Here is a 25,762-nt window from a genome sequence, read left to right as displayed (position 1 = left end):
ATTTGTGTTTTGTTATAATAAATTATTTGCTTGGTGTTTCCCTTTAGTGGGGTTTAGTAATTTTTTTTCCCCACTTCTAAAGGATCCCAGATCTGAAAATATTTGAGAACCCCTGCTTTAGGCAAGTATCCAATAAGACTGACAAAGTCTACTTGAAAATTACATACTAACTGAAAATCAGTGTTTGGATCACAATTGATAAAGTGTGTACTTCCATTCTGCTTTTAAAAATCAAATAAGTGAAACATTTCTTTTTTCGTTTTTTCAATTTTTTGTTACAGCTTTCTTTCCTGGCTTTAAAACACAAAAGACCAATAGCTCTCTATTTTACTTCTTTTGCTCAGATGTCGACTGCAGAGCACTATGAGGCATCACCCTCATCAAGCAGCTCATTTGAGTTTGTTGACATAGACGCAATCCTCTCTTCATATGAACCTGTACGCCCTCACTGGTTTTACTGCAAACAAACGGATTTCAAAGACACTTGGGTGCCATTTAGTAAAGAAGATTCACAGAAGCTTGAGGAAGCATTTAACTCTGGTAAGGGTTATTTAGAAGTACCGCATTTAATGACAGGTGTTCTCTCTAAGATGTATGTGAACTTGTCCATATTTAAATTCTTTTTGGAGAGACTCAAAAAAACTGTCATCTAATAATGCTTTTCTCTTTTGAATTCTTAATTATGATATAGTTTGAATTTTAAAGTAAATTTAATAAAAACTTTAACCTCATATCTCCCGCCTCTAGTCCTTGGGTAACTCATAAAATTAAAAAAATACTTATTTTTAATTTTGACGAATTTAAATATTTTACATTTTGCACCAAACTGGATGAACATACACTGGATATATATCAAAGTGAAAATTGTTAGTATTTAAATGTTACAATGCATTTTTTACCAGTCACTAAAAAGATGTATGTTCATCTAGAACAGGTGTACCTGAATGCACCCAAACCTTAGCAAGGCTTTATACAATCAAGATGGAGGAACGTTCCCACTCTCATGGCATAGGACACCAATGATCAACAGGGTGCATGTAACTAAACTCAAAATTTTGAACCATTTTAACGAAATTATTTATTTCAAGTTTTCTTTAAATAGTGTTACCAAATGTAAGCATTTGTGGTTTGTAATTTGACAGAGTTTTTGTATTATTATCCTTTGCTTTACCAGGAATTTTTTTTTCTTTCCCACATAAAGATAGTTTGTGTGATTTAGTAGACCATCAGTCTTTCTCATTGTTTCCCAGAAAGTGATATTTTCCTGAGACATTTTTGTCCCCTCTTATTATCCTTTAGCAGTAGAAGGCTCAGAGAAGGTAATTGTTTCTACGGAGGGAGGACGATATGATGTGCACCTGGCAGACAGAAAGCAGTACCCGGTGTACTGGGAGCAGGCAGTCTCGGAGGTCAGAAGGTGCAGCTGGTTTTACAAAGGTGACAAGGACAAGTTCATTCCCTACCTTGAAGACATAAGTGACCAGCTGGAGGTGAGTTGTTTCTGATCTGTCTCTATGAGGTTGTATTGAGTTTGGAATAAGACAGTTAATCTTGGGGCATGTGGCCTAAAGATAGGTCAGTTGTGACTTTTTTATGCCTCTTCAGAATGCCTTAGTAAGAAAGACTAATTACTAACTAATTACTAAGACTAAATGCTCACATCAGTCTGATTTAAATCCATGGTACCGTTAACATTGGGCATTTTCTGTGTAATTAACCCATTCAGATTGGTTTTTGCTCTTTTTTTATCTTAAAGTACTGGAAGATTTTTAATATTCAGTTGTGCTTTGATAGAGTCTAATCCTACTGTTTTCTCTAACTCTTCTGACAGTTTCTGGTTCAGTATGGCAGTTTATAGATAGATTTGCTATAAAAGAAATTGGATAAGCTTTATATTTACATATTAGACCATAGAAAACTTTTTTACGAATCTGAACAATTTATCTCCTTGACTTTAATATCTTAAGTAATTTGACTATGAATATTGTATTTCTGCAGGAACATTATATGATTGCTGTGACTCAAGATGAATGGAGAAAAAAAGTCGAGCTTCCAACAGGAGAGACATTTATTCTCCATAACCCAAAGGTTGGTAGTATTGTTCTTTTGTGACTTTTGGCGATCCACAACCTCAGCTGGAAGTATGAAGCTTTTGAACTGAAAGAAGGCCAAGAAAATTGTAAACTCTAGTCGTTATGTGGCCATTTTATTTATTGTATATTCTGTACAAGTGTACACAAACATAAAGTAAAATTAAAACGGTAAAAACATACCATTTCAATTAACCAAACTGAATGAATGTTTAGCAAATAATAATTTAGTTAGCCCAGTAGTGCATTACCTACCTTACTATTTCAGTTTCTGTCGTTTATATTTATCCTCATAACAGTAATACATTGAGTTTATAGACTGCCTTTTCCATGTAATATTCAAAGAGCAACAATAGAAACGGAAGAGCCAGGTTCAGAAAGCAAAGGAAAGCCCTAAACAGTCAAAATTGGAATGAACAAGTGTTATGTGCTAACTGCTGCAAGTCTGGGTGATGTTTTTAGCAGAATTTTAAGGCAGTTGAAAAAAGTGAATTAGAAGGAGAATCTCTGTGATTTATGTGAGCTGAATAAGAAAAAAAGAATCCACAATTACCTCTGTGTTTTTTGTCACAGGTGATCAGAGGTATGATTGTGTCATTATTTAGTTGAAAGAAGAGACATTCATTGTTAAGTTGGTCTTTCCTGTCAGTTAGGATGGGCTGTGTTTCATTTCAGTTTAGATTTAACAAGTTGCGCTCCATCTAGCATAATGCTCATAACCTGCTTAATCCAGTTCAGGTTAGGGTGCGGGGCAATGCCTATCCCGACAACTTTAGACGCATGCTCCTTTTCTCACACTGAGCTAGTTTGGAATTGTCCTTTATCTAATCTGTACATTTTGGGCATTGTAGGACAAAAAAACTCACTATATGGATTGTATTAACTGGAGTTGGATCAATACAATGCTATGTATTCCATTAAACATTTAGTATCACCAAGGCAAGTATGGGCATTGAGATCTCTGTTGAACACCAATATTTAACTCTGAAATAAATCTGCATGTCATTAACAAAAAAATTATTTACAACTCCAAAGCTACAACTAATATGGCCAAGGGGAAATGTGTACCTATAGAAAGCAAGAACCTGCTGAAGAACCCCTCATGTGACTGACACTAAAGAGGACCTGGTTTTGCTAATTCTGCCAGAGTGTTGCTTGTTACAGAAGTATGACCTGAAACAATAGAGTGCAGTAGAAGGTCTCCATTCTAGACAAATAAGAACTCATTAACTATACTAAATGCTGAGCTCTTGTCTAATTATTATTTTTTTTTTATTAATTTTATTACAATCCATGCAAAGCAATCAAGATTTTACAAAAAGAAAAATTGAGTTAAGAACAGATCGATCCCCACCCCTGAGAGAGAGAGCAAGCCAAATAACGTTAAATTTAAGGCTTGTAAACATACCTAATTTTAAAAAAAAATTCTCTGTGCTTTATGAACTTATTTTAAAATATTACTGATTAGATCCTGCCATGTTTTGAAAAGGTCTGTACAGATCCTCTAACTGAGTATTTGATTTTTTCCAATTTTAAATAATATAACACATCGGTTTCCCACTGACTTAAAAGAGGAGAGTTTGGGTTCTTCCAGTTTAGCAGAATGAGTCTGCGTGCCAAGAGTGTAGTGAATGCAATCACAGTTTGTTTGTACTTCTCCACTTTAAACCCATCTGGAAGAATCCCAAACACAGCTGTTAATGGGTTAGGAGGGATTGTGAGACCGAGGCTGTCTGACAGGTAATTAAAAATTTTTGTCCAGAATGATGTTAGTTTGGTGCAGGACCAGAACATGTGACCCAGTGAGGCTGGGGCTTGGTTGCAACGTTCGCAGGTTGGATCATGCCCTGGAAACGTTTTGGAGAGTTTTAGTCGAGACAGATGTGCTCGATAAATAATTTTGAGTTGTATAATTGTATGCTTTGCGTATATGGAGCTTGAGTGAATACTCTGCATTGCTACTTTCCACTCCTTTTCTGATATATTAATTGAGAGATCTTTTCCCAGTGTACTCTTGGATCTTTGAAAGGGAGGGATTGTAAAAGGATTTTATATATTGTAGAGATGGAGTCTAACTCCTTGAAATTGAGCAATACTTTTTCCAGCGTGGATGAGGGTGCAAGATGAGGAAAATCTGGAAGGTTCTGTTTAACAAAGTTCCTGATTTGAAGATAGTGAAAGAAATGTGTAGCTGGAATGTTAAATTTGGAATGTAATTTTTCATAGGATGCAAAGACGTTGTCTATATAAATATCTCTAAGCAAGTTAATTCCAAATTTTTTCCAGATATTAAAAACTGCATAATAATTATTAATATCATGTTAATTAGTCCGCATCTATTGTAAATTGTTCCTCACTCTAAACAGAGACATTTTACAACTGTGATGCACTTTTAATACCATCAATTTATCAAAAAGTTAAAATTTACTTAGATGGGATGCCATAGTTCCTGTTTTAAGCATTTAATTCAATTGATCTTTCTGAACTCTATAAAGGTGGGGTGGAGGCGAGCAAAAAAAAAAACAAAACATTGTTTCTTTTTTCGTGAATGCAATTTACATTTAACATATACTACTGTTAATACATGTGCAGAAAACTTGATTTATTCTTCCGCTAAAGCAAAAACTGAGCATAGATTGGATTGTAAACTCCTATTTGTGTGTCCACATATATAGTAGGGATGCAATAAGTTTACTATCCTCTTCATAGTTGCGAGTATGTTTAGGTTCAGAATGTTCTCATCACCAAAGAGGGCCTGCTACTTTACCTCCCTTCTGTACGCAGACTCCACTTCATTTGTTAGAAGTCCAGTGATGGTTGTGTTAACCACATATTTGAGGAGTTTGACGGAGGGGTCCCTAGAGGTGCACTCATTAGTATAGGTGAAGAAATGCTCTCTGGGGATCATCAGTATTGATAATGCGAGAGCTAAAGTGGCGTTCACATTTTTATCTGTTATTTCCTGTTTATCAGGAAATTAGTACTTCAGGTACAGGAGAGGTCAGGGACAGAAAACTGAGTGAGTGTAACTTGGAGGAGTTCTGGGATGATAGGATTAAATGCTGAAGTTCACAAACAAAATCCTTATGTGGGTCCAAGGATTGTCAAGGCGTTACAGGATGTAATGCACACCCATACCAATTGCTTGTCCGTTCACCTGTTTGATGGACAGGCAGACTGAAGGAGGTCCAAGGGAGATAACTTTTGAAAGGCTGGTGTTCTAAGCTTTCATTACCACGGTTGTCAGAATAACAGGCGTATAGTCTTTCAGTATTGCTATGCTGGATTTTGTTTTTGAATGGTATGATTGTGGCTTTTTTGCAGCATAACTGAACTTAGCACTATGCTAATGATTTGTTAAAAATCCATGTAAACACAGAAGCCAATTGATCGGCACAGCTTTTCAACATCATCTGAAACTGTTGCTTTCTTAATGTGTTGTCTCCTAAAGTATTAGCATATATCATCTAAACAGATGTGTAGTGCAGGTAATGTAGATTAAATGGTAAAAGATGTTGAACAGAAGGTTGAATTTGCTTGTATACCGGTTACAACATCATACTCCCTTAAACATGCAATAAAACATGTACAGGTTGTCAGTCTGTGCAATGCAGGGGGATAGTTTCCTGCAGTTGGTCATATCTTGAAGGTCTTTCCACACCGATGCAGCATCACTGGCTAGAAACCAGTACCTGTTCTTAACCATCATATTTCTTTTATCAGTCTGTTCTTTGCCTCCCTAAAGAGTATTCTGGCCCCAATTTCATAGGCCACTTCCCAATTTTATTGGCCTGGAGCAGTTGCCTATGTTTTGCTAAGAAAAATGGTTTGTTGTTAAATGTATCGAGTTCTTGGTGGAGACATACATGTTCGCTCAGAAGCCAATAGGATGTGACACTGTCTGTACAGTCAAAGTAGGCCTGTAGCTTCCATTTTGCCTCATTAGTCCACCTTCTCACAGTGTTAATCACAGGCTTAGAAGTCTAACCTCTTGCTATATTTTGGAAGCAAGTTATTCAAATAGTACCACAGGGTAACGCTTGATAAGCATGCTTTAACATTATGTAACAGTGGTCCTGTATATTTCTGTCTCTGGTAGGGTACTCAGTGGGCTGTATAATTTTAAGTAGTTTGTGGCCTCCTTGAACCGTCACCTTATCGTGGTGGAGGGGTTTGCGTGTCCCAATGATCCTAGGAGCTATGTTGTCCGGGGCTTTATGCCCCTGGTAGGGCCACCCAAGGCAAACTGGTCCTGGGTGAGGGATGAGACAAAGAGCGGTTCAATAAACCTCCAATGAAAATAAAACTTGGACAACGTTTTCCCTTGCCCGACGCTGGTCACCGGGGCCCCCTCTGGAGCCAGGCCTGGAGGTGGGGCTCGATGGCGAGCGCCTGGTGGCCGGGCCTGCACCCATGGGGCTCGCCGGGCACAGCCCGAAGAGGTAACGTGGGTCCTCCTCCCCATGGGCTCACCACCTATGGGAGGGGCCATGGAGGTTGGGTGCAGTGTGAGTTGGGTGGTGGCGGGCGGGACCTTGGCGGTCTGATCCTCGGCTACAGAAACTGGCTCTTGGGACGTGGAATGTCACCTCTCTGAAGGGGAAGGAGCCTGAGCTAGTGCGAGGTCGTGAGAGGTTCCGCTAGATATAGTCGGACTCACCTCGGCGCACAGCTTGGACTCTGGAACCAATCTCCTTGAGAGGGGCTGGACTCTCTACCACTCTGGAGTTGCCCCCGGTGAGAGGCGCCGAGCAGGTGTGGGCATTCTTATTGCCCCCCGACTCGGAGCCTGTGCATTGGGGTTTACCCCGTGGGCGAGAGGGTGGCCTCCTCCGCCGGGTGGGGAAGGGTCCTGACTGTTGTTTGTGCGTATCGCCCGAACAGCAGTTTGGAGTATCCACCCTTTTGGAGTCTCTGGAGGGTTGCTAGAGGGCATACCTTCTGGGATTCCCTCGTTTTGCTGGGAGACTTCAATGCTCACGGGCAATGACAGTGAGACCTGGAAGGGCGTGATTGGGAGGAATGGCCCCGATCTGAACCCGAGCGGTGTTTTGTTATTGGACTTCTGTGCTCGTCACGGATTGTCCATAACGAACACCATGTTCAAGCATAAGGGTGTTCATATGTGCACTTGGCACCAGGACACCCTAGGCCTCAGGTCGATGATCGACTTTGTGGTCGTGTCGCCGGACTTGCGCCATATGTCTTGGACACTCGGGTGAAGAGAGGGGCGGAGCTGTCAACTGATCACCACCTGGTGGTGAGTTGGCTTCGATGGTGGGGAAGATGCGGTCAGACCTGGTAGGCCCAAGCGTGTTGTGAGGGTCTGCTGGGAACGGCTGGCAGAGTCCCCTGTCAGAAGTAGCTTCAACTCCCACCTCCGGCAGAACTTCAACCACGCCCCGAGGGAGGTGGGGACATTGAGTCGAATGGGCCATGTTCCGTGCCTCTATTGTTGAGGCGGCTGACCGGAGCTGTGGCCGCAAGGTGGTCGGTGCCTGTCGTGGCGGCAATCCCGAACCCGTTGGTGGACACCGGCGTGAGGGATGCCGTCAAGCTGAAGAAGGAGTCCTATAGGACTTTTTGTCCTGTGGGTCTCTGGAGGCAGCTGATAGGTACCGCAGGCCAAGCGAACGCTGCGGCGTTGTTGCTGAGGCAAAACTCGGGCATGGGAGGAGTTTGGAGAGGCCATGGAGAACGACTTTGGACGGCTTCGAGGAGATTCTGGTCCACCGTCCGCGTCTCAGGAGGGGAAGCAGTGCAGTGTCAACACCGTATATAGTGGGGATGGTGCCTGCTGACCTCGACTTCGGGACGTTAGGGTCGGTGGGAGGAGTACTTCAAGACCTCCTCAATCCCACTAACATGCCTTCCAATGAGGAAGCAGAGCCTGGGGACTCTGAGGTGGGGTCTCCCATCTCTGGGGCTGAAGTCACCGAGGTGGTCAAAAACTCCTTGGTGGCAGGGCCCCGGGTGGATGAGATCGCCGAGTTCCTTAAGGCTCTGGATGTTGTAGGACTGTCTTGGTTGACACGCCTCTGCAACATCGCATGGACATCGGGACAGTGCCTCTGGATTGGCAGACCGGGGTGGTGGTCCCCTCTTTAAAAGGGGACCGGAGGGTGTGTTCCAACTATAGAGGGATCACACTCCTCAGCCTCCCTGGAAAAGTCTATTCGGGGTTCTGGAGAGGAGGGTCCGTCGGATAGTCGAACCTCGGATTCAGGAGGAACAGTGTGGTTTTCGTCCTGGTCGGGGAACAGTGGACCAGCTCTTCACCCTTAGTAGAGTCCTGGAGGGTGCATGGGAGTTTGCCCGACCGGTCTACATGTGTTTTGTGGACTTGGAAAAGGCATTCGACCGTGTCCCTCGGGAATCCTGTGGGGGTGCTCGGGAGTATGGGGTACGGACCCCTGATAAGAGCTGTTCGGTCTCTGTACAACCGTGTCAGAGCTTGGTCCGCATTGCCGCAGTAAGTCGAGCCCGTTTCCAGTGAGAGTTGGACTCCGCCAGGGCTGCCCTTTGTCACCGATTCTGTTCATAACTTTTATGGACAGAATTTCTAGGCGCAGCCAGGGTGTTGAAGGGGTCGGTTTGGTGGACTCAGGATTGGGTCACTGCTTTTGCAGATGATGTTGTCCTGTTTGCTTCATCAGGCCGTGATCTTCAGCTCTCTCTGGATCGGTTCGCAGCTGAGTGTGAAGCGGCTGGGATGAGAATCAGCACCTCCAAATCCGAGCATGGTCCTCAGCCGGAAAAGGGTGGAGTGCCCTCTCAGGGTTGGGGGAGAGATCCTGCCCCAAGTGGAGGGGTTCAAGTATCTCGGGTCTTGTTCACGAGTGAGGGAAGAATGGAGTGTGAGATCGACAGGCGGATCGGTGCGGCATCCGCAGTGATGCGGGCTCTGCATCGGTCTGTCGTGGTGAAAAAGGAGCTGAGCCGTAAGGCAAAGCTCTCAATTTACCAGTCGATCTACCTTCCTACCCTCACCTATGGTCATGAGCTATGGGTAGTGACCGAAAGAACGAGATCGCGAATACAAGCGGCTGAAATGAGTTTCCTCCGCAGGGTGTCTGGGCTTTCCCTTAAAGATAGGGTGAGAAGCTCAGTCATCCGGGAGGGGCTCAGAGTAGAGCCGCTGCTCCTCCACATCGAGAGGAGTCAGATGAGGTGGCTCGGGCATCTGATCAGGATGCCTCCTGGACGCCTCCCTGGTGAGGTGTTCGGGCACGTCCAACCGGGAGGAGGCCCCGGGGAAGACCCAGGACACGCTGGAGGGACTATGTCTCCGGCTGGCCTGGGAACGCCTTTGGGATTCTCCCGAAGAGCTGGAAGAAGTGGCCGGGAGAGGGAAGTCTGGGCCTCTCTGCTTAAGCTGCTGCCCCCGCGACCCGACCTCGGATAAGCGGAAGAGAATGGATGGATGGATGGATGTGGCCAAGATTTGCCTTGTTACAATCCCCAAGAATAATCAGAAGCAAGTTTGGGTAAAATGCTTCATGCATGTTATCTGGTCAGCACGTTGTTGCAGCACCCTACTCATACAGGCTTGAGGTAGAATATAATCGCCAACCAGAATAAACAAGGAAAACTCCAGTGGAGTATAAAAAGGCTTAATTAATAAAAAATATTTGTAAATCGGGTACATTTTACTTAACGATGTGACGTTAGTTCACCAACCTTTTATTAATAAAAAAACTAATACTTCTTCTCTTTGTTTTCCTTGATCGCTTTGATACAAGGTCCACTCTATGAAGTTGAAAACCTAGCAGATGTAATACAGTGTCCGGGATGGATTAATTTATCCTGGACAATGTATTTTGTTGATGACCAAATGGAAGACTACCTAAAGCTTGCAATCAGTAGCTACAACTCTAACTGCTCAAGATTGGCTGACCCCTTTAAGTGCAAATCAATAGAATAAAGTATTCATCTTATTTTACTAAGTATTATGTTGAAAATTTAAATTATTAATTTGCACAATAATTCAAAGGTAATACATATAATTTATAGGTATAGGTAACAAATGTTCCTGTGCATGCTGTTTTACTGGTTGATGGATGTTGCTGATTTATCAGATGCAAAAGCAGGTCAAACTATAAAACTGTGGGCACTCCTGCGATTAGGTAACATAGTTTTGTTAACTGAGACTCTTTATTGTAAACAATGATTTGTTTAAAGATTGACTTCATAAAAGTGAAACTTGAATCTGAGGTTAAAATGCATTGTATTGTGATTCTGTGGTAAAAATGTCATAACATCTCTGCCTGCTTTTAAATAAAACAACAAAGATCCACAGCCACCAACTGAGTAAATTAATGACACCCATGTCCATAATCCAGTTTTTGTACTGTTTTCCATACCGTGATGGTTATTAAAATGACTAGTTGAACTGCCAACAATGAGTCAACTCCACAATATGTTTGTTTAATAGCAGAGCCGTTTTACTTTATCTTAGAGCATGGACGTCTACCAGGTAGAGACATTATGACCAACAAAGTACAAAAATAAATAAATATACCTGCACTGTGCAGTGTTAACAAATATTTTGGTTAAGTGAAGTTTATTACTTATTAATAAACAATCCAAAACAAGTTTATAATATGTGTGTGTGTAAAATATATACAGTATTTATTTATTTATGTTTATATATATATATATAATATTTATTGCAGGACCTAAAGTATCTCTTTGCTGACGTCAGCACTAGGGGGACCTCCACAATATTCGGCAGGTGGTTTTAGAGTTTTGACTGATCGATGTATGATTCTTTATCATTTATAAACATTGTAGTTTCAATTACAATTTGACGATATTCCATTGATTACATCACTTTAGGTTGGCTTTCTTACCTATCGTTCAGCATGAACACATTTTTTGTATTCATTTGTGTTGTCTTTGGTTTGTTGGTTTTTCATTATAAGCAGTTTTAAGCTTCTTAGAAGGCTAAATAAATCAACCTTTCTGTCTCCCATCACCAGTCAGACCAAGGAAGAGTCATTGACAGAATAAATGTCTTATTTTATGAGGAAAATGTTGCGCTACCCTTTAATCACCAGATTTGAAGAGTTGAGACATGATTTTGTGCATTTAGCCCTAAAATTGTTTTCACAGCTCATCATGCAGTATCAGCCCATGGGGTTTCAAGATGAATGGGGCTCATCTCCAATAGAGCAGAGTCGCCCCAGAACAGTGAAAAGAGGAGTTGAGAATATTACTGTGGAGATTCCTGAAGGTATTGTGTTTGTTCTTTGCCATTCTTGATAATGAAGATCCTTCAAAAAAGAAAACAATTGTCTATTAGTATTTGTGAACTGTAATAATAAGTAACCACAATAACACTCTTTTTTTGAAAAAATAAAACTGGTGATGCAACTACAAGATCCAGTTCTTGACTCATACTAAAACGTTTTAGTCTTTTTTTCATTATTAATACAGAATGATTAAAATAATTTGCTGTGTTTTGTTTGTAAAGGAGAACCAGAAAAGGTGGACCACTTGGTGTTTATGGTTCATGGGATTGGACCAGCATGTGATCTTCGTTTTAGAAGCATCATTCAGTGTGGTATGTGACCTTCTAAGAATTAAAAGTACCAGCTGATATTCTTTTATTATAAAGAATACATTTTCTTATTGCAGCAAGGGTTAATACTTCTATTGTTACATTTTTTGGCAGATTATCTTGCCAGTACACCCTTTTAAATTGATACTTCTTTTCCTTTTCTGAAGCTCTGCTGTTCTTTCCTTTATAGTGAATGATTTTAGGAGTGTTTCACTATGCCTGCTGCGGACTCACTTCCGAAAAGACAATGACCAGCAGGAGATTGGAAGAGTGGAGTTCTTACCGGTTAATTGGCACAGTGCCCTCCATGGAGATGCCACAGGAGTTGATAAGTATGTCAGCAGCATTGGCCCTCTTTAATTTATTTTGTAGCACACTAAATTGGTTTGTCACTTAATGTGTAACTTACATTTCTCAACAGAAAATGCAGTCAGAGTGTAGACTGTACTATGCTACAATAGTGGAAAAAAAGGTATCTTTATAATGCACAGCTTGTCTCAACACTTTGTCTAAAGAGAATTACATCTGTACTACACATCAAACTAAAATGTAACGGGGCAGTATACCATGCAAAATATATTACAAAATATATTACAAAGAAGAGGTTAGAAAAAAATGCTGGTCTTAAAGAACTTCTTGGATCAATTACAATGTGCTCATGTCCTCGCTTACTAGAGCTTTTAATCCACCACCTTGTGAATGTCGATATTGGCCATAACACTGTTTTGTATGTACATTGTAAAATAGTAAAGAGTAAGATATATTAATAGATTCAATTGCTTACCTCAGTTATTAAATGCATTTGACCCCTTTTTTTTATAATAGTCTGTATTGTGTTTTTTCCTCACTAGTAACATACTAAAAATTAAAAAAAAAAGTTCTGTAATTGAGCATATAAAGTACCAGTAAAATAGAAACACTCAATTTAAAATATGTAACGTCTGGTTTGTGGTTCTATTCAAGCCCTAAAATGTCAGCTTATTTTCAAAAACCCTGTGGGATAATCCATGGCGTTTCTACTCCTTGAAAATCCAATGACTCTGAGAGCTTATATTGTCTGTAAGAAGAGATGCATGGCAGCACAAACCTCTTGTCATTTCCTGATGAGAACTGCAAAAGCCAACTTCACATGCAATCGGTTGAAGCCACGTGTTGCAAAGTCAGTTTGCTGCAGCTAATCCCTACGACTTTGCAAACCATGTGCATCATTTTCACTCTTTTTTTCGCGAGCCTATGTAAAATGTATTTATCCAAAGTTGTATCCGCGATAGTTAATAATATTACTTGAGCTTTACAAAATCCTAGGCGCAATAGGCTGTGCAAGCAGTGACACCGCCAAGCTAATTAGAAACAGAATTAAAATGTGTATCGGAATGAACTCTGCTAATGTAAAGACAACGCCTCTTCTTGCAGTGTTAAGACTGCTTAGGGTTTTATATTACAGAAAGCTATTTCACTTGATATGTTGATCAAGCAATTGTCTTTAGTGAAAACTATATCTTTTTCAGAAGTTTGTTTACCAATTCAAATGTTTAAATCCTTTGTAATCTGTCCTAACTCCATGTACTTGGCGCCCATACATTCCTGGCCATAAAAATGAATATCAGAGACTTAATAAGGTATGACAAAATATAAGTTAACAATGCTCAGTCATGGAATGTTTAACTAATTGCTTGCTACTTTTTTTTTTTTTTTTAGGGATATTCAGAGAATTACATTGCCCAGCATCAGTAGACTCAGACACTTCACAAACGATACACTTCTAGACTTGTTCTTTTACAACAGCCCCACCTACTGTCAGACAATTGTGGATACGGTATCCTCAGAGATTGATCGACTGTACAGACTTTTCCTTCAGAGAAATCCTGGATTCAGTGGTGGTGTTTCCGTGGCAGGCCACAGCCTAGGTCAGTTCAAAATTGATATAGTGCATTTGATAGGTTGCATATATGTGTAAATAATTAGTATCTTGTAGCCTTTTTGAGCTGAACATAGTGTGTACAGCAAATAAACAGGCAGCAATTGATATGGTGTGAATGAACATTTCAGCAGCCAGGAGTCATACAGTGAGTATACAATTTCAGTCTGACAGTAAAGCATTGCAAAGGAAGTGAGAATATGAAGATTCCAGACAGGCAATACCTGATATTCAAGCATCTGCTCCCCCCATATTCCATGGGACCCTCTTCTCACCCCTATTTTAGTCTAAACCAAAATGTTTTTTTACAGATTTGTTCATTAGTATCTTGTATGAAGCAGACATTTTTGCCTCAGCAGATTTGAATTTTCTGTCGGCTCATATGGATTCTTCTTCCTGTATATGCTTGTAGTTTGGTTTATGGCTAAGGATTTGGACTGTTACAGTCCCCAGCATTAGATCATTGTGACCTTGAACAAGCTATGTAAACTGCTTCTTTTCCAGTTATGAAAGATTTTAAAACCTCAAGTTTTTCCTTTTCTTTCTTCAGGTTCTCTCATACTCTTTGACCTTCTCACCAATCAGAAGAATGCAGAAAGTCACAAAAATCCTCAGGTAGGAAGGGTTAGGTTACTAGTAGAAAGTTAATGGAAGTTTGCTAGTAGTAGTTACCAATTTTACCTTATTCCTCAATTTAGTTTTCCATTTGCTTTGAGATATATGTTTTAATAAAAAGAATAAATTACTGGTATCAGGGCCGTCTTAACAGCTTTATAGGCCCCTGGGCAAAGCAGTGCAGTGGGGCCCCTACCTACACAACCACTCAGCAAGTCACAACTTACAAAGATTAGCATGGGGCCCCTATGCTCATGGAGCCCCTGGGAAACTGCCCAGCGTGCCTATATTTTAAGATGGCCCTGACTGGTATGTATAGAACACTTTGAAGAAATAAATGTAAATATATTACAGACATAACCGTCAATGAAGAACTGAGCATTTCTTTCAGTGGCATAGATGTGCTATTGTGTAAAATAAATGAATTACTCATATTGCTTTATCTTGAAAAATGTGGTTTCAAAGCATTATTTAATAAAAAAAACTGAATTAAAATCGCCTTATTCTTAATGAAGTGTTGAAATTTTGTTGTTGTAGGTAAATGTGGCAGGCATTTCCATTAAGGAGAACGTTCATAATCTCGAGGAGGCCCTTCAAAGTATTGGTTTGTCTGAATACACTTCAGTAATACAGAAGGAACAACTTGACATGGAATCTTTGGTAAGCTGTAACATGAAATGAGTTGTGTGATTTTTATTAATTTTTTTTTTTAATTTTACAATGCCTGCAGCAAAGAAAAGCACCGTATAATTAGCATCCTTGGAAAAATAACATTTTCTCCACAAGCAAACTCCTCCTCCAGTAAAGCAAGAAAAGCACATTAGCATTTTAGGATGGTACATGAATGTTCTGAATATTCTGAATTCCAAAATACACCATAAGTAAATAAGAGAGTAAAATATGAAAGGAGCTTGGTCATTTTCATGAATTGTCCAAAGATTAAAAATAGAATTTAAATGAAAGCAAATAGCTAATGTGGCACCTGAGAAGTAGGTTTTCATGAGCATGTCAAGCCAGATCTGTGTATACAGTTTTATCTTCAGCTGCATATTCTCTGTGATTGTATGGACTATGGCAGCCAAGTTTCAATCCCTAGCTTTTTTATTTCAAGGCAAACAATAACATAGCTGTCAAAATGCAATTTAATTAATTTTTCTCTTTGAATGTCTTGTATGAAGCCTGAAGGCACCTAATTCCTCTTTTAAAAAAGAGAAGTGAGAAAATTTAAATATTACATTTTTTTATGAAGTTTGGTGTCAAGAGATATTTTAGGCCTGGGTAAGGATGTTGTTGACCCCTTCAAAAGATGCCCAGAATGTCGGTATACTGGTATTGTTAATATAGGTGGCTGAGCTCCATTAGTCCCACAACCTGTGATCAATGACTAATGTAGCCACAATAATGTGGGCCCACTGGAGAGGAGTAAAAGTGGCCATAAATATGTATTAGTGGTGTGCAATTATGCAACACATAATCCAGAGGCTTTCCCACTTAAGAAAAGTAATTTGACACAGTTTGCCAGTGCCTTAATGTAGTTATTTTGTAAAATATGCATCTCAGAAGAAATGCTGTCAGATCAAATTTCACACTAGACCAGCTATCTTTGTAACTTGCACAGCAAATGAGCAGTTGTTCTGCCTTGCAGAGTAGCTGTTTGTTATTCAGAGGAATAGTAACACAGACTTATGAATATTCATGTAAATAGTGGCAAAGAAGAGGAAATAGAAATAAAGGAAGTCAGTGATTAGACAGCATGCTTCACGAATAGTTTGTTTTGTTAGTCCCATTGAAACAAAACCTGCAAATGTTATTTTAAGTTAATTGGATAAATATATATATATAGTGAAGTTTATTGGAAATCAGTAATTGTTTGTAATTTGCTTCTTTCCAGTTTCACTCTTAACTTTATAAAATCGAAATAAAATTGGAGCAAGGCACTATCTTCTATCAATCTTTTGTGATGTTGTGTTTAGTTGCTGTTTAGTTTCTGGTTCAGACACCAAAGATGGGAACGCTACAGCAGTTATGCATAATTTCTGTTGTAGAAGCACAATTTTTTTGTCATTAGTCACAAAGTAACAGTAGGCATAAGCACATCAAAATTAACATATTATTGATCTGTGAATTTGTGATAAAAAGCCACCTCCATTTTTTACAGTGTTATTTCTTTAAAATAGATTAATTTATATTCTCAAAGTGCCTTAATGCTTTGCATATATTTTTATTCTTCCCAGTACTTTTGTATAGTCTTGTATGTTGGGAAAGATTAACACGCAATATCACACTGAAAAAAAAACCACTTAGCAGCATGTTAGAAAAAGTCCTGCTGCTGTTGTTCTTACAGTCTGTTTATCCTTATTAGTTTGTGTGATGATAGCACAAATTTATTTTAATCACATAATGTCCATGCAGTGAATAGATGGACCAAAAAGGGAGGCTGCCACTCTCACAGGTGAGCATAATCTTTGTGAAGAAATTTGATTTCAGCAGCAACAAGAAAACTTATTTACTGACATCCTGGAAATAATTTCCATGATATTATAAAAATATTTTATGTCTTTGGCAGTGATGTGCTGTGTTAACTTTTTGATATCTCAATCCACAATCTTGCTTTCTCTTGCAGGCCCTGTGTACAGAAAATGACTTAAAAGAGATTGGCATTCCTTTGGGACCTCGGAAAAAGATAATGAGCTTTGTGAAGAAGCAAGCAATGCAGCAGGTACTTGGAGGGAAGGGCAAAATGCTTGTGAGGATGGAAATAAATATGTTTCCTACAGGAAAAACAAACAAATTCCTGATGTGCTTGTCATATTTTCTTATCTTTTGAAAAATGGAAAGTTTATTTGCTTTTATAATACCTTATTACATTTTCAGTTCTGACATTTTCGTTTTTATAATGCCTGCTAGGAAGAATTCTTAAAAAGAGAAACTAAAATGAACATTTGAAATTAACAGAACCCATAAACTGCAACAATTTGGCCAAAAACTTCTAAAATGTAGAGTTTGTCTGATTTTTTTTTTTTTTCACTCAAGAATTGGATGGGATCCTTTCAGGGCGTTATACAGTAGTTTAAGGATTTTTAAACTTTTTAATCCAAGAGCCAAATAAGAAAATATAATGCCACAATCACTGCACAGACATACATAGACAAATTACCAATGGCTATATAATAAAGAATTAGTTAAAAATGTTCTTTCTATTCATCCATTTTTCTCACATGAACCCTTTTTAAAAGAGAGAAGCAGTCCTATTGCTAATAAAACAATAATTAGCATTCAACACAGGGAGTAGAGCCCTGTGGTGTATCCGTACCAGTGTAAGTGAGAATCCCTGTTCTAAGCAACTTTTTTTTTTGGCTAGTCATCCCAAAATTTCACAACCCTATTAAGTAGTGCAGAGCTGTCCAGTTAAACTGATATATGTATTGTGGATAGGAAAATCATGTGGGATTCATGATCTGAGCCAGAATACACTTGTCCACAATAATGTATTTTAACTTACAGTTCTATATTACAAATACAATACAAAATATGATCTACATTATATTTACATCTAAACATATTGTTTTTAAACTATTTCCATAATTTGTAATCGGGAGAGATAATAACAAAACATTTTACAATAGCATTTTTCAGGTGTCCATTATTTATGTAATTTAGCTCAATTTCTGTTGTCAGCACTTCGCTACCTGAATAATTCAATAAGAGAAATTAGATTGCTTTATGCACCTATTCATTTTCACTCACCTTGTCTAATGAAGGCTGGGCTTATGCATTGCGCTGCAGCTTGTAATTAGGTAATATAGTTAAAAATGCGCATGTCATCTCTGGTTTTACATCCAGCCTATACTGTTGGACTTGATGCACACAAAGGCAGTGAATACTGCTTCACATATACAAGTGCTTGGAAAGAGAAATTCTAGTTTTAGGGGGCATAATGACAGTTCTGCATAGTCCTCAATCATGCCAAGCAAAATTTCCTGCAGTGACACCTAGGGGGAGTCTTACCAGTGTCTTGTCACATGACATTCACAGCTCTGGGAAGTAAGTTCTTCACTGACCACGCCACATTGCAATGGATCTCTAGCTTAGTCAAACTTCAACATATCTAATTCAGGAAATTATGAGGCAAAGCGCTCCTCAAAGCCTTTCATGCTAACATTCAGTTTGTTCAGCCTTCCAAAAATGATCTGATTCTTGGGCAAGAAGACACATTTTCTGCTGGCTGCACAATTACTTCACATTGATGCCAAACACCAAAATTCAATTTCTAAGCTAAGTCAATTGCTTTAACACCCTTCCCCTTGAAAGCCACTGCAATTAAGTGTGTAGGTGCAAACTATCATGCTCCAAATCTATATAATACAGTAGTAACAAATTTATATACCACCTTTCCCAACAATTGCTCAAATTTCCCTCAAATTGCTACACAGAAATTCAGAATGAACAACAGGACATATGACAATACTGAATACAAATGATTATATCCACATAAAACACTAAATAGAGGTAAATACAGTACATACAAAGCTTTGAAATAGAATAAGAGACAAACCATAATAAAATGGAAAAATTCAAATACTACTGGAAAGCCATGACACAAGGGTTCAACATCTTGGGTTCTCACTGCATGGAGAGCGCTTTGAGTAGTGAGGAAAGCACTATATAAATGTAAAGAATTACTACTACTATTATTATTATTATTATTATTAAGTAACATAATTTGTGATATAGAAACAAATCATCCTGGGCATCTGGATAAAGAGAGTAAACTGCAACAATGGTCGGAATGTGATGGTAAGTTAAATGCCTTTCTGAATAAATGAATTTTTTAATTTGTTTTTCGACAGACTGAACCAAGTCAGCTGATCTCATTAATTTAGGGAGATTTTTCCAAAATTTAAGAACAATAGATCTGAAGGCTGTATCACCCATAGAGTACAGGTTAGTTTGGGAAACAATGAGAATCAGAATTAATGGACCTCAGTGGGCGGACAGAAGCATAGTGATGCTGGAGGTTATTGATGTAGTCTTGTGCAAGGCCATTATAGCTTTTAAGTTATTAGTAGAATTTTATATTCAATCCTGATAGACACAGGGGACTAGTGAAGGTGAAGCAGAATGAGTTTTATTCACTTGCTGTTGTAAGGGCTCTTGCAGCTGAGTTTTGAACCACCTAGAACTGTCATAATAGATTAGAAGGAGCACCTGACAGTAGGGCATTACAGTAAATGATGCATGATGTAATAAAAGCATGGACAAGTCTTATAGTATCAGAAAAAGAAAGGAATGAGCAAATTCAGGATATGTTACAGGGGTGTAAGTAAGAAAGGTTTTAATGTGATTTATGTGAGTAGAACAAGAAAGGGTGAAATCAAAAGTGACACCAAGATTCCTAGCAGAAGAAGATGTGATGACATCATCGCCAGGAGTGATTGAAAAGGAGTTAATTTTCTTACACTGAACTTTAGTACCAGTTAGAAGGAGTTTGGATTTGTTACAGTTTAGTTTTAAAGAGCTAAATTCCATCTAGGTTTTAATTTCACTGAGGCAAGTTCTGAACTGAGAAAGCTCAAAGGAGCTTCCACTTTTAACACTGAAATATATCTGAGTATCATCCCCATAAAAACGATAACCCAGTACAAAGCTGAAATCAACTATATGGCAGAAATATTTTCAATTACTGACAATGATGTATCTAATAGACTTTTTCATTTGAAGAATATAATATAATTATGGCTGACAAATCAAATTTTTCATTTTAATGTAAGTACTAGGGGGGCTTTGCCCCTGCTCGCTTCGCTTGCCAACCCCCCCGGCCTGCACTACGTGCCAGAAACTTCACATCTCTGCCACATGCGTATCTGGATTTCACTTTCACCAAAGAACAAATCTTTTAATTCTCACAGATACGCCTCTTCATTGAGAAGAAACACTACTTTTCCCAGATGGCAACACGAATTAGACGATCTACAAATCTCTGACTTAAAGTTTAAATCCGAACAATATATTCAATCTCTTTTCGCTGTTCCGTTAATTCAATGAGTAATAATTTCTGTTTGTTTGTGCTAATGCGATCTTTACTGTTATTTTTTTGATGCTTTCAAATTTTCGTACTTCCATTATCTCTAACCTGCTCTCTACATGTGTACTGCACCGACATTTTTTAATTCTTACTTACTGTCCTACTTTGTCTTTTATTTCCGGCCCCGGGTGTGGTTAAATCTCTTGGCACAAAGTCTCGTGTCTTGGGACGTGAAAGTATCTCCCTGAAAAAGTCACGTCTTGTCTCTCTTCCCAAGATTTTTTTTTTATTATAATAGAGAGAAATATTTTAGATGAGTACCTCATTTTATAAAAAAAATAGGACAGCAAGGTAAGAATTGCAGTCTGACATTGCTTATCCTTTGACTTGTTTCTTAACTGTGGTGCTGACATTGTGGTTTTTGCACTTTCATTTTGCTTTTTAGTGATTACTTTAGTTTCCTTCTACAGTCCAGAAACATAGCAGTTGAATTGCCTGGTAAATGTGTGGGTGTGTGTGTTGTAACAAAATCAACTCCAGTCAGTCACAAAGGTTTGGGGCAGCCACCCGTATAATACAGTATGTTCCTGGCTGCAAAAGGTTTGAAAAAAGGTTTGCAATGTTTACAAAACAGAGTCCAAAACAGAACTGATCAAGTGGAGGTAAGATGGCGGTTTTAAAGGTTGGGAGAGGAAATGAGGTCATCCAAGTGGAACCGGAAGTAATGTCTTCGGGGACCGGAAGTGACATCATTACTGGTGCCGGAACCTGATGGGATTTCCCGAGAATGGTCTGCAAGAGACCGAGAGAGACAGTCAGCACACTCTGCCACCCCCTGGTCTGGCATAATATTACTGTTACTTAAGCCTTTTAGCTGCCTCCTAATCTCACGTGTGTGACAGTGTGCATGTGTGAATGTGCACAGTGATGGACAAGCATCCGATCCAATGTTGATTCCTAATGTGCACTTGTAGCTTCCCAGGTTCTAGTCACATAATCAGTTAAATCAAAACTGTACAACATTAGAGAGTTTTTTTATATAAATGGGGTAATATCTGTTATTTTCTAGTTCTTAAGCCTTACCCAAGTGTGCAGTGACTTTTGAAAAATATGTGTCAAGGATTTACATATGTACTCACTAACCTTCTTAAGCACTTGAGAATAAAAGTTACCTGATCCTGGTAATTTGTTAGAAAAAATGTTGATTATACTTAAGGTGGATATATAATTCCATCATCATCTTCATTATTTTTATTACACTTCTGTTGGTGACAATTATAGTAAAAACATGCTGTGATGGGTTGATAAGTCCTTCCCATCCCCATCAAATTTCTCCATCCCTTCATTGGGAATACCCAGACACTCCCAGCATGTTCTGGGTTTGTCCCTTGGACATTCCTCATTGTCTATTCCTTGTATGTCTTCCAGTGGATGCATCCATAGAATATCCAGGCTGTATGCCTAAACCACTTCCAATATGACTCGGAGTCCTGCCACGTGCAAAAGTTTGCTGATGACACTGCTATTGTGGGCTGCATCAGGTGTGGGCAGAAGGAGGAGTACAGAAAGTTAATCAAAGACTTTGTTAAATGGTGCGACTCAAACCACTTACATCTTAACACCAGCAAAACCAAGGAGCTGGTGGTGGATTTTAGGAGGCCTAGGCCCCTCATGGACCCTGTTATCATCAGAGGTGAATGTGTGCAGAGGGTGCAGACCTTTAAATATCTGGGAGTGCAGCTGGATGACAAATTGGACTGGACTGCCAATACTGATGCTCTATGTAAGAAAGGTCAGAGCAGACTATACTTTCTGAGAAGGTTGGCATCCTTCAACATCTGCAGTAAGATGCTGTAGATGTTCTACCAGACGGTTGTGGCAAGTGCCCTCTTCTACGCGGTGGTGTGCTGGGGTGGCAGCATAAAGATGAAAGACGCCTCACGCCTGGACAAACTTGTTAAGAAGGCAGGCTCTATTGTAGGATTAAAGTTGGACAGTTTAACATCTGTGGCAGAGAGACGGGCACTAAGCAAACTCCTGTCAATCATGAATAATCCACTGCATCCACTTAACAGTGTCATCTCCAGACAGAGGAGTAGCTTCAGTGACAGACTTTTGTCACTGTCCTGCTCCACTGACAGACTGAGGAGATCGTTCCTCCCACACACTATGCGACTCTTCAATTCCACCCGGGGGAGTAAATGCTATCATTAATTTTATTTTAATTTTTTTCATTTTTATTACTATTTAATTTAATATTGTTTCTTTGTATCAGTATACTGCTGCTGGATTATGTGAATTTCCCCTTGGGATTAATAAAGTATCTATCTATCTATCTATCCCATCCATCCATCCATCCATCCATCCACTTCATCTTCAAACCCTGTCATGGAAAATGAGTTTTCAGTTTTTTTTTCCAGTCAGTACCCAAAGCTCATGCATGACCTTAGGAAAGCTGCAGACCGCATTGTTTCACTGGTCAGTCTCACAGTGACCTCTAACCCGACTACAATGAAGGACTGAACCCCAACCAAAGCTTTGATGGCCTATGCACTGAGTTTAGGAGTTTATCAAAATGTTTCTTCCACCTCTTAAAGATCCCCAGTTGAGGTCACCTTTTTCCATACCCTTGTTAACAATACCCTTCCTGAGATTGAAATGGTTTCCCAGCACTTCCGTGAAGCCATTTGAAAGTCATTGGCCATTGTTCCATCAAACTATACCCTACACCTTGCTTTGCCCCCGATTCCCCTGCTATCTTTTTGGCCTACTGGTATTAGTCATTTACTATAAAAAAGCATCTGATCTTTGCGTTATGTTATGTTGGTAACTCTCCATTTTGTTTGCTCTAGTGCCACCATTCTTATGTTGTTCTTGGCTGACTTCATTCCTAGGTTCCCATGAGCTCCCTCTCTGTATAGACTGATAAAATTCCAGGTTACTATCAAAATTATATGGCTTTTTCCTTGTTCTGGTTTATTCCTTGGATTTTTGTAGTGACAACAAGACCCATGCTGTATGTTCTAGCTTTGTATAAGAATGCAGTTAATACTTTTAGAGCAAGAAATGAAGGCTTCTACACTTTACATCAGTATGCCAGGATGTTATTTTTAGCTCATTGAGAAAGCTCTTTTGTAACGCAGTTTGCTTATTATATTTAGCAGGCAACTCCTTTCTAAAGAATGTTTCAATTGCAGTGTATTGTTTTATAAAATATGAGTTCATCTGGGTGGTTACTTATCTGTATCGATGCAAAGTTTGTTCTCTCCTCACAAACAAAGACATGAATGTTGCATTAACTGGGAAATGAAATGAAAAAGGAGGTTTCAAAAACCGATGGATGACTTCAGGTTCCTCCTGTTGACTCCATTACCAGTATGTCAAAGGAGTAAAGTTTACTCTTTATAGACCATCAGACTTAACACTCTGTATAAAAGAAGTGAAAGTTAAAATGGTTATTTTTGTTGTTTCTAAATAGGAGTGCTTTTCTGCGGAGCAGCAGCCTTCATCTGGCGGTCAGCACCTCAGAACTGTTCTGGACACAACAGAGACCCAAACTATCAATGCTGGTGTACAGCCTGTCACTCGGACCCTGTCAATGAGCAGTGTCAGTCCTGTTGATTATGAGTACTTCGATGTGGGCATTGGACAGGTAAATCAAAGTCATATGGAGAAAATCCCACCAGAAATGAGTTAAGGGCACAGGCCTTTGTCTCTCAGTAGACCATAGCAGATTGGGGTGGGAGATATGACCTCAAATTGCAATAATCTACCATTTAAATTAATGATTATTTTTAAACAATCCTGGTTCAAAAATAACTACTTTTTTGTGTTTACTTGTCTTGGCTCTTGGATATCTAAACATGTGCATTATATGATCCGTGTAAAGATTGTTTTAAAGATGCAAAACTATTAAACCTGGGCACACCTCATCTAAATGTCTTACAGATAATTTTACCTCAAAGAAATTTAAAGAATGAGTGGTGCTTATTTAACAGTTATGAAACATTCTAACATATATAGTTGATCTGACACTTGCAGGTTTTGCAGTAGTGAATACTGTATATCTATGATTTTTGTTATTGCTTACATTATAACATATGACACAATACACCTTTAAAATCTTTAAATACACCTTTAAGTATTTTGACACTCTTGATATCCTTCTGCTGTGAAACATTCTGACCTGCCATTGTTTACACATGTCTTAAACAACTATTATCATGCACTGATAATTTCTGTATTATCTATATCTATTATTTGTTATTTATTTATTATATTACATATATATTGACTATATTTATGTATCTAGATTACAAACACCATACATTGCATCAGTGTTCATATTGCTAACTACACGTCAATATTGCTGCTACTTCTTTGTCTTGTCTTTGCACAATGTCTTGTCTTGTCTGTGTTTAAATTTTAATTTTAATTCTATTTTTAATTTATTATTTGCACTTCATGTTGTTACACTGTGGACCCTGAGCTTCGCAATTTTGTCTATCTGTATACTTGTATATGGTTGAGATGACAATAAAGTTCACGTTAACTTTGAAAACTTTGAAGACTTTAAATATTTATAAAATGCAAACTATATCTATATATCTTTTTTATAAATGAAAAATATGCTAAAAAATATACATTTTATGATAAAAAAATGTTTATTAATTGATTATACAGTAATAAGCTAGCTGAAGTTGCTCAAATGGTTGTGTCCTTTGCTATGAAGTAATTGTATCAGTTAGGGTCCTTCATTAGCGTGAATCTTTTACATATGAAGTGATATTAGATAATGCTTCTGTTAAGACTGCTGCTTTGGGAAATCACTTTAGCCTCAAGTATGCTTGACATATCCACTCTCTCTTTCTCTCATTCTTTTTTTTTATGCATTTATTTTTTTGACTACATATTGCATGACATGGTGTCTTATTATATACCAACTTCATCTTCATATGTGTATAAATCGTTCCTGCCTAACTAAGGTTCAGTGTAATGGCTCTTGTTTTCTCATGCCCAGAAAGCTGCTTTTGTTTTGCATGAGAGAGGGTTGAGGTGACATGTCATTAGAGTACAAAGTGGGGGAGAGCTTTTACCAACATAAGTAATATTGTTTTGGTGGTAGCATCTTCTTGTTGGTATCACTATACTGCCCAGCCCTAACAGCAGATGTTTTTACATAAACCGAAGCTTCCCTTGCTTTGTCACTTGTGTGTGTTGTCATTCCTTTAAGAGCTCTTTTAACCACAGCCGCTTCCTAGAATAAGGAGAAACTTCAGGGGAAGTTCTAAACATTTGACTTGTATTAAAGCAATTGATTTGAAATGGTCACTTGGTCATTGGGTTTGTGTTATTTGTATACATGGATGACCTCTCCTCTTGTGCCAGGGTAATGTTTAATATAGTATAATTGTCTACAAAAATAGTTGTAATTAGAAACAAATGAATGTTGCAAATTACGTTACCTGCACAAACTGTCAAGTGCAATGTTTTCACCTATAATTTCAGCCAAATTATTTTTTTGCCTCAGTGATTGTCACAGTATGTTATTT

The 25,762-nt window shown here is 38.8% G+C and overlaps 1 protein-coding gene across 1 annotated transcript in view; it reads left to right on the top strand.

Moving 5' to 3' along the window:
* ddhd2 (DDHD domain containing 2) overlaps positions 1-25,762 on the top strand; it is a 54,865-nt gene that overhangs the window by 16,321 nt on the left and 12,782 nt on the right. Inside the window, exons 3-13 of the mRNA XM_039769230.1 lie at positions 345-540; positions 1,300-1,490; positions 1,999-2,088; positions 11,205-11,325; positions 11,566-11,655; positions 11,843-11,984; positions 13,351-13,559; positions 14,121-14,185; positions 14,723-14,845; positions 16,809-16,904; positions 23,689-23,862. Coding sequence (XP_039625164.1) covers positions 345-540; positions 1,300-1,490; positions 1,999-2,088; positions 11,205-11,325; positions 11,566-11,655; positions 11,843-11,984; positions 13,351-13,559; positions 14,121-14,185; positions 14,723-14,845; positions 16,809-16,904; positions 23,689-23,862 — 1,497 coding nt within the window. The remainder of the gene's footprint in view (positions 1-344; positions 541-1,299; positions 1,491-1,998; positions 2,089-11,204; positions 11,326-11,565; positions 11,656-11,842; positions 11,985-13,350; positions 13,560-14,120; positions 14,186-14,722; positions 14,846-16,808; positions 16,905-23,688; positions 23,863-25,762) is intronic.

Source organism: Polypterus senegalus, chromosome 11, assembly GCF_016835505.1.
Source record: "Polypterus senegalus isolate Bchr_013 chromosome 11, ASM1683550v1, whole genome shotgun sequence".
NCBI lineage: Eukaryota > Metazoa > Chordata > Cladistia > Polypteriformes > Polypteridae > Polypterus > Polypterus senegalus.
The sequence above is the reverse complement of the archived record's forward strand: the minus strand, read 5'-3'. Positions and strand labels throughout refer to the sequence as shown.